At 42.9% G+C, this 10,099-nt stretch overlaps 1 protein-coding gene across 1 annotated transcript; it reads left to right on the forward strand.

Annotated features, from left to right (window-relative positions):
* The first annotated feature begins 3,925 nt into the window (after positions 1 to 3,925).
* Positions 3,926 to 9,773, forward strand: lpar2a (lysophosphatidic acid receptor 2a). The gene is made up of 4 exons (XM_083649824.1): positions 3,926 to 4,098; positions 4,803 to 5,576; positions 8,070 to 8,341; positions 9,301 to 9,773. The coding sequence occupies exons 2-4, from the start codon at positions 4,805 to 4,807 to the stop codon at positions 9,397 to 9,399; spliced, it is 1,143 nt and encodes a 380-aa protein (XP_083505950.1). The 5' UTR covers positions 3,926 to 4,098; positions 4,803 to 4,804; the 3' UTR covers positions 9,400 to 9,773.
* Positions 9,774 to 10,099: the final 326 nt, after the last annotated feature.

Here is a 10,099-nt window from a genome sequence, read left to right on the forward strand (position 1 = left end):
CTTCAAGCATCCAGCGCCAAGGCCGCGCCCCTTTTTAGGGGAAACCCACCATAGTAAAAGACGGTACAAGAAGCCAAAACCACTTCAAACAAACTAACGGTTTAATTTTATAGAGATATGCCGAAGAGTTGCTGTGTTGTTATAGTTTCACTAACAATAAAAAAAACAAAAAACTGGTCTGCGATAGAGTAGGGGTGACACCGTCAATGTGGACGATGCATGTACCCTGGTGGAAACTGGATACAACGTTCATATAAGGCAAGTACCTCGTGTCGATGTATCTAAAAAGGGGCGCGGCCTTCATGTTTTGCAAATTACCCCAGATGTGCTGGTCTGGTCTATATCTGGTTTTATTTGGGGGGGGGGGACTTCATTATAAAGTAACTTTGAAGTCATGAAAATCGACTATTTTCTTAGCACCCCCACAGATTGGTCTAGCCTCCCCCAATCCCCCCCTTTTAGAAAGAATCCTGGAGCCGTGCCTGTTCCTTTCATTTTATTGCCCAAAATTGTAGTTTGTAGACTGAGTAGTTAAACTACACCAAAATGACCAAAAAGTAGTTTAACTACTTGACTCACTACAGAAATATGAATGTAGTTGAACTATCAGCAAGCTACTACAAAATGTAGTTCAACTACATAGTTCAACTACATGTAGTTCACTACTCCCCAACACTGTTGACTACTCAGATGCATCACTTTACATTAGGGTACACAAAAGGAATAACTAATGGTCAGGTAATAAGTAAGTAATGATTCGGTACTCATGCAGTAACAACTCTGGAGCAGCACTTGATAAAGGCAAGTGGTGTTAAGTAATAATGAATTAGTCACTCTTTGGAGTGAACAGCTTTAATATACCTACAAAATAATCATTAACTAATCATTACTAATGATTAACTACTCTATATATTCACAAACTCACATTTAGGCTACTAATCATTAACAATCTATTCAGGAATTGATCAACTAATCAGTAACTAATGATTAACTAATATATTCACGAACTGACATTTATTAATCATTAACTACTCTACTCATGGAACTGACCGACTAATCAGTAACTAATGATTAAATACTATATTCACAAGCTGACATTTAGTAATCATTAAGTAATGATTACCTGCTCTACTCAGGAACTTAAATACTAATCATTAACTAATGACTACATACTCATTAACTATGATTAACTAGTGATTGACTAATGACGAATTATTCATTAGCTACTCATGAACTAACTATTAGTTAATGATTAGTTTACTAGTAACTACTACATTATTTGTGTACGTTATTGTAAAGTGTTACCAATATGAGGAAGTGGGAGGTAGTCGGCTAGACTGATATGAACAGCCAGACCACTTCCTAATATTACAGCACCTCACAGAGTGGTTGCAGACCATGCTTTTAATACAGCCATGCTACAGACACACTGACTACCCAGAATATTAGGGACACTATTCTGTGTATTCCTTCAGACAACTGGCATGTGGTTTGTGCAAAAAAGGGTCTGGAACGCCTCAACTTCAGGAGGATGGTAATTCAATGTACAAAACACTGAATTTGATCCATTAGTAATGGTATTTTACCACAATATTGCACCCTGTGGTTTGATTTAAAATGTGCTTTGTGCAAATAGTTGCTGGAATGATTTCATTTGAAGAGTTATGTTTGAAGGGGTAAAGACAACATGAAAACAAAAGGTTCTTGTGCTCCGGCTATAACCTTTTTTTCTTTTTCCTTCTTTTTTTTTTTACCAGGAACTTGAACTAAACACGACTGTTTCACTGAATGACTTCAGTGTTTCTTTCCAACACAAAGACACAACACACTCTTCACATTTCTCACGGCCTGTGTACCGGCAGACACAATGTAACCATGTGTAACCAGTGTGTAAAACCACTGTAACCACTCCAGTGTGTGCAAATGTTTGGTTTGCATGCAAGCTCAGCATCTTTTAAGTCGCTTCTCAAAACCCACTTGTTTAAGAAAGACTTTTCTCTGTTCTGTTTTATGTCACCATTTTGTTCTCCTGTTTCTATGTTTAGGATCCTTGCTTACTCTTTTGTTGTTTTTATATTGTTTTGCCATGTTTTTTTAAGCTGCTCCCACCCCTTTCATGTTGCTTTTATTCTAATTTTTAAAATTGTATTTATATTATTTTGCCTTTTCTCCTTTAGTAGTTACTGTTGCATTTGGACTTTCTTTTATTTTGGCTGTAAAAAATAAACTTTGTAACTGTGTTTTAAAAAAGTGCTATAAATAAACCGTAGGCTATTTACCATATTATTTGTCTCCTGTTCTGCTTTTATGGCTGTTTTACCAACATCTGTTTGTGTGGATCTTCTCTACTGTCCACACCTGGATGCTGACTGGGCTGAAGCTTTATAAAAGCATTTCAATCATGAGAGACTAATAGAAAGTTTTACAAGCTTTAATGATACAACAAATTAATTTTGGCGTATGACTCCATGATATGATGACGCTCTCCTGAGATGATGAGAGGGCGTCGTCAGTGAAGAATAGGATAGGAAATTCCCCATAGGGAATTCTTCAGGATCAGGAGTCATGACAATGGTGTCTGTACAAGCCCTTTGGGCTTCGTTCCCTCCTTGCACTGTTTTTATTTTTAAATTGTGCTAAAATAAATCAATGGTGGTGGTCAGGGGAGGAGGTGGGGCAAAAACAACTGCTTCAGCGATGATCAAACAGAGTAAAACATCATGGACTCTGATACACTATACTGATTAGGTGATTGGGATCAGCTGGAAAGGAATAGCTTGGGCTGATTGGTTATTGCCACGCAGCGTGGTAGACTGTGAATGGATAAGGAGACAACCTCAAAGAAAGGGGGCGTGCACTGTGATATGACCTGAACTGGGGTTAGCTGTTAAGTAGTGTTCATTATTGAAAATAGTCCAAGACATTATTCTGTCATCCCTTTTGGCACACATGTAAACTGGGTATGCATAGGGCGAGAGAGACAATTCAAGACAGCTTACATCACTGTTGTAGATGCCTACTGTTTTGCATGGAGGCGGGGAGGTCCAGAGCATATAGCCTGCATATCAGTGTTCCTATGCAGTTTGACATATTGGGCAGAACTGGGAATGCTGAAGCTTTGCATCCCAAATAATTATTAGATATAATTATTATATCCTATTATGTAATATAGGCATGTCTAATGTTAAAAGAGAAGTAGGCCTACTGACTATATACAGTGTTTCCAATTCCACTTCCTCAAAATTACACTCAAGCCAAAGGTCATTTCCTCATGACTCATGAGGGGAAATCAGCAGCAACCATCAGCTTTCCTGAGTTATAGCTCGTTTTAGTGGTGGGTTGACAATTAGATTTTTATTGTGATGCTTTTGTTTTTCACAAATGGCTACAACAATATGTGGCAGCTGACCAAACAAGATATTGTAGTATTTATTATTGTCATAACGCAATACAGGTCTGTAATGACGCGGCTTCAGTTAGACGAGACAGAAAACGTGAATTGAAGAAAAGGGGAAGTCTGCCCAATCTGACAAGTCTATCAGTCTGGGTGCTGTCTCGTGTTTGCCTTTTATATCTACTGCTGCCTTCAAGTGCTCCCCGTAAGCTCCCATTGTCTTCGAACAACACAAGCCGTAAATGCAACCTGTCTCACATTTAAGTGCTTTTACCCGGTGACTTAGATGTTTAGAAGCAGAACAGAGCTACTTTTGAGCTGCAGCCGCCTGCAGCGGCACTTCTTGCCAATTCTTCTCTGCTCTCCGCCCCTAAACCTCACAAACTCACTGTCTAAAAACCTCACTGTCTAGGCGCTGATCGTGATAGACAACTCTCTGGCAGCAGAAATGCACAGTCTCTTTCACTTTTTGGGGCGGTCCTTCATATTTACGACATTTCTGCGTGCAGGTGAAGATGACAGCAAGTCAAGGCCAGCTGAGCGGAGTCAAATCTGACTTGCGTCGATCAAAGGACGCGCTCACAATGTGGCGCATGGTGAAGAAGCAGTAACAGTCAACTCCGAGGCTTGTTTGCTTTATGACATGTCGACACGTGGAGTTTCATTTCGGGTCAGGCTGGATGGAGGACACTCTTAAGTCGGCGGTAAGTTTAAACGACAAGCTGAGTTGTGTGTTTTATTTGATAATAGCCGTGCCATTTCTGAAGCCTACAATATGAAGCATCCCGTGAGTAGGCTGGCTACCCTACAACTTTCATGCGATGATGAAACACGTTACAACAAGAAGAAATGTGATAGCAATCTCATGAGCCTGTGCTTATCTTGTCTTACCAGTAAGTTACCCAAGAATGAGCCTATAAGTGAGTTTGGGGGAAACTCAAATTAAATCCAACATTCTGTTTGTATTGGTGTCTGCCGGATATGATTGCCTATAGTTTAATGCTACCTCCCTAATTTTTCATCACTGTCATAGTGATGTCTTAAATAGTCTACATACAGTCATGTATCTACGACTTTGGTATGTGAGCGCCTTGTGAGACTCAGGTTCGATCCCCCCATACACAAAAAATAAAATGCCACACCCAGCGGAGGTAGTGTAACTACTACTTGCTGGCCCTTGGCCAATGGGATTGTCCATTTAAAAAAATAGCATTTATTGGAGTATAGATCTAGGTCAAGAAATGTATTGATTTGCGGTGCACACACACACGCACGCACACACACACACACACACACACACACACACACACACACACACACACACAGCTGTGCACCAACTACTACACTGAATGTAGCCTATCTGTAGACCTGTCTGACCCCTCTCTCACTTCCCATTTCGTGTCCCTAGCCATGGAAAGCTGTGTCCACAAGGCCTGCAACTCCAGCCACAATGTGTGGAACGCCTGCGACTACAGAGACGACGTGTCGTCGTTCTACAAACATGTGAACAAGACGACCAGCCAAGTGTGGGGGCCCCGGGACTTCATGGTGATCGGCCTGGGCATGCCGGTGTCCCTCATAATAGTCCTGGCCAACTTGCTGGTGATGGTAGCCATCTTCATGAACCGCCGCTTCCACTTCCCCATCTACTACCTCCTGGGCAACATGGCCGCCGCGGACCTGTTCGCGGGCATCGCCTACGCCAACCTGATGCTGAACACGGGCCCCCAGACTCCCAAGCTCACCCCGAAGCAGTGGTTCATCCGCGCTGCGTTGGTCGACATCAGCCTGACGGCCTCCGTGGCCAGCCTGCTGGCGGTGGCCGTGGAGCGCCACCAGACTATCATCACCATGCAGCTGCACAGCACGATGACCAAGCGGCGCGTGGTCCTGCTGATCGTGTGCATCTGGACCGTGGCCATCGCCATGGGCCTCGTGCCCATGTTCTGGAACTGCGTGTGCGATCTGGAGAACTGCTCCTCCGTCGCCCCGCTCTACAGCCGTCATTTCCTGATCTTCTGGGCGCTCCTCAACCTGCTGACCTTCCTCATCATGGTGGTCGTGTACGCTCGCATCTTCATCTACGTGACGCGGCACAGCCGCCGCGCCTCCTGCCAGGACTCGGAGATGAGACACAACCAGACTATCGTCAACCTGATGAAAACCATCTCCATGGTGCTGGGTGAGAAGTCAAATGGCTGGGGGGGGGGGGGCTTGAAGGCATTGTATAACAACAAAGGGTCAAGTTTGAGTGGTTTTTGTTCTGAAATCTACCACAACATTAACTTGGTAGGATGGAGAAGGATTTTTGAGACAACTGAGATGTGGATTGTGCAAAAGAAGATATTGTATATTCTGTGTAGATAGGCTACGTGTTGTCATAAAAGAGTCACTCACTACTGGTCTCTAGTAGGGTACCAAGTAGTGTTAATTTTGTCGTCTATTTTTTTTATTTAGTCTTAGTCCCGTGTTAAATGTCCTTGTTAGTCTTTATCATATTTAGTCAACCTCATCCTGTTTTTATTTAGTCAAGTTTTAGTCGACTAAAAGTTTGAGCATTTTAGTCTCAGCTTAGTCAAATAAAACCACAAGTATTTTAGTCTAGTTTTAGTCAACGAAAACTATTCACATTTTAGTCTAGTTTTAGTCAATGAAAACTGTTGAATCTGCTGATGCGCTTGCACTAGTAATGGTAATTCGAAGCAGTGTTGGCAACTCTTTCCCAGGGAAAGTAGCTAATGGTGACTCTGCCCACCCGGGCCAGTGTCGGCGTGCGACGGTAGCAATGACAAGTGGACCATATTTACAGTCCCTGCTCAGCCCGTAGCTGAGGGAAGAATGGAGGGAGGCTGACTGTGCTGTGTGGAAAGCACTCAGACTTCTCTGGATATAACAGACAAGCAAGTAGCTGTACCTTTTGGGAACACAATGCCTCATACACATATAGATAAGACCCTTAGCTAAGACTGGGCGGTTCTGTTGTAATTACTGCAAATGTTTAAGACTGCTAAATGTCAGCTACATCTATGATGCTGCAGCACAGGAAACTGAACTGCTGCATTGAGAGGGGAAACAGTCTATAATTAGTGTTAATTTTGTCATCTATTTTTAAATTTAGTCGTAGTCTTAGTCCTGTGTCAAATTTCCTTGTTAGTTTTTATCATATTTAGTCAACCTCATCCTCTTTTTGTTTAGTCAAGTTTTAGTCGACTAAAAGTTTGAGTATTTTAGTCTCGTCTTAGTCTTGCGGAAAAAAGGTAGTCGACTAAAATTTTCCGTCATAGTTTTCGTCTACGAAATTAACACTACTCTCCATCCTCCATCCTTCTCTACCGACATCTCCTCCTTTGTGATTGGTGTATATTTAATGAGGGAAATCAATAAGGATAAGGCTTCATGAAAAGAGTGTCCCTAATATTTGGTGTATTCAGTGTGTCTGCAGCCTCTCTGTGAGGTGCTGTAGTCAGAAGGTGCTCCGGCTGTTCAGAGTCTATCAGATAGATGGGGATGCAAACTTTTCACTTAGGTGACTGTCACCTTTTTGATCCTAAAATAAGGCACTTAAAGGAGAATTTCGTTTTTTTTTAACCTTTTTTTTTTACACGCTTTGCGGTGGTGGTTTTAGCGTAACCTATGTGGGGTTTGGCGTAACCTATGTGGGATTCGAAATAACGAAGGTTATGCCAAACCCCACATACAGTAGGTTACGCTAAAACCACCACGCAAAGCGTCCTACCTGTAGTTGGCCAGTCGGCAGGAAAGTATCGCGGGACTTCACGAGACTTGGTGACCGAGATCACGTTTGAGGTAATTTGATCCCCGTGAGAGTCCAGGAAATGGCCTGGGGCGAAATATCACTCTGGTGGATGTTGAGGGATCACATTATTACGATATGTGGCGAAAACGGGAATAAAAATAGCTATTTAGATGCAGGAAAGACAGGCTCACACTTGGCCCCAAATCAGCTCCATTTTACAACTGACTTGGACGCTATTGATCTCAAAACAACGCTAGGACGGCCAGAAACGCCGCGGACATCGCTGGGTGAGTGGCCAAATCATAATTATTGCCAGGAGATGGGTCCAGGTTAAAAAAAACATGAAATTCTCCTTTAAGTGAACAATTGTGAGTGGGTTTGTGTCTGCCCTGGTATCTGTCATCTTCTTCACTCTCCATGACCGCCCCCCCCCCCCCCCTACCTGCCCATAAAACCAGTTTTTCAACTCCAGCCGTGTTTGTTTGTCCAAACTCGTCTGGGTACGACACGCTATTTCCAAATGGAGATGCTTCTGAGGTTGTGTAATGAATTCCCCAGTGTTACACTCATAAAACACTCAGTACACACATAAAACCTCAACACACCTTTGAGTGATTGCTCACAGTGGACTCATCTTTTAAGGGAGGAAAGTTCTAAACCAAACTCTAATGACACATTGTGACATTAAGCAGTCAAGATCATCTTTTGCTGCCTTCAAATGGGGCCGTGTTTACCGTGTTTTACGACTTGAGTCCATATGAAGGCAGAAGTTGTGTATTTTCGTACTAATCAAGAGCCCAAAATGTAAATTATTGAGGAAAAAAATAACCTGCACCCAAGATACGAATGTTAATCATTGTTCCACTTGTTGATGTTCCTCCTCTGCTCTCATTAAGAACTCTCCTCTCCACCGCACAGGGGCCTTTGTGATCTGCTGGACCCCTGGGCTCATGATCCTCCTGGTGGACGGGGTGCTGGGCATTTTGGGCAAAGCCAGCAAAGCCAACGACTACGAGAAGTACTGCCTGGTGATCGCCGAGTGCAACTCCCTGGTCAACCCCATCATCTACACGCTGCGCGACACGGAGATGCGGAGGACGTTCAAGTGGATCCTGTGCTGCCTGTGCAGGAGGCGTGCGGGCGGGCTGACGGAGACCTCTCCCGTCCTGTTTGACTCGCCGCAGCCAGAGGTACCATCGCAGTAGTCTCTCCCCAGACTCAAATATTACACTGAATCGCTGCATGTGCTCAGCATACTACATAAATGAAGTCTGTGCCACTTCACAGCAGCAGCTGCTGTTTTGAGGGCGGGTCAAAATTGAATGACTGACAGGTCGTAGCACCAATGAGAGTGGTTCATTTTCAAAAGTCAACAGAGTCAAGTTGGGTGGCCACGCCTTATCACTAAAGTTGTTACTGATTGGTGCCCCCAGGATTTCAGGGGAACCAATCACTGGCCAGGATTCCCACATTAGTTTGGAGCTAGAAGTGTCCCAGACCCAGAGAGAGATCTGCAGCATGCAGTAACGTCGTGTATCAGCGTAAGACCTCTCATGGGTCTGGCGTGTTGAGACTACCATCGCAGTTACATCAGGGGGTTAATTACAGTCGGAAGGGTGCAGTGTAGGGCGGAGTTCTGTTTGCTGCAACTCGTGTTACAACCTGCCGAAATGTCAACCTGACGCCATCTCAGGCAGCATAGCGGAACAGAGCTTCCTTGTTGGGTAGCCGACAATCTAGATGAACAGCGGAAGATAAAATGTCCTAAATCCTGCTTGTTTTCCTTCAGCGTGCCTCGTTCCCTTCGTTTTGTTTCTCGCTGACTCCATCTCAAAGGCAGCAGCAGATTGTCAGTAAAAGATCATGTTCTCTGGTACCACGTGCCAGCAGGAACCAGGACATTAATGTTGTCTGGTACCAGGCGCCAGCAGGAACCAGGACATTCCTTGCTCTTGATTCCCTTCTTTCATCTCGTTAACTCCTGGATTTGGTCGCCCAGCATGACGCATCGCCACATTCACACTCCAAATGTTTTTCCTTTTCTTTCTTTCTTTTGGGGGGGGGGGGGTTTAAGAGTCATATTGTGACTGAATTGTATCTTCTTGTCATTGTCTCCAGTCATGTTTTTCTAATGTTTTTATGTCTACAGGAAAACCTTGGCTGTGTGGAGAAGGCAGAAGACAAGGCCACGTGTTTGTCTCAGAACACAAGTCATAAGACAGACAGTTGGAAGATGCCAGTGGTATGATGGCTCCAGACCAATAATAAAGTCTGTCTTTTACTGCCATCAAAGGAGGACATACAACGATAAACATTTGTACACAACATATGTTTGTTGCCGGCCGCAACTTGTTTGCCTTCATGGACGATTCTTCACTGTTTGTGTCACTTCAGCAGGATATCAGCCAACATGTGTCAAACTACCTCTCCACCATGTTTGCATTTGTGAATTGGATCATAAGAATATAAAGATGCATTTATATAGATATCATGTATAAATATAAATGTGTATATATATATATATAGATATATAAATAAATATATAAATAAAACATGTTATTGTTGGTCAAGTGTCGTTTCAGGATGTGTTCCTCAGTCTGTATCGAGTTTCATTAAAGATTCATATACTTAATCATCAGATGGTGCAATCTCTCTGTTTATTACATTTGACTATCACAAGAGCATTTGTGACAAATTATAAAATGAAAGACTCCTAAAATCTGAAAACAAATACTGGGGGGAAAAAATCACACTAAATCATTTTTTATTAGTTTTCTAATAAGAACACTACAATTTGTCATATTCTTCCTTTTGTTTTACTCTTTCTAGAACAATTCTAAGGTTGAGGTATAAAAGGAGTTCATACAGACTCACAAGTCTGAAAACAGTGGGGATTATATACAAGAGAAATGGAAAGACAGAGGTAGAGAGAGGGCTAAATACAAGGG

This window comes from Poromitra crassiceps (assembly GCF_964638095.1).
Source record: "Poromitra crassiceps genome assembly, chromosome: 13".
Classification (NCBI taxonomy): Eukaryota; Metazoa; Chordata; class Actinopteri; order Beryciformes; family Melamphaidae; genus Poromitra; species Poromitra crassiceps.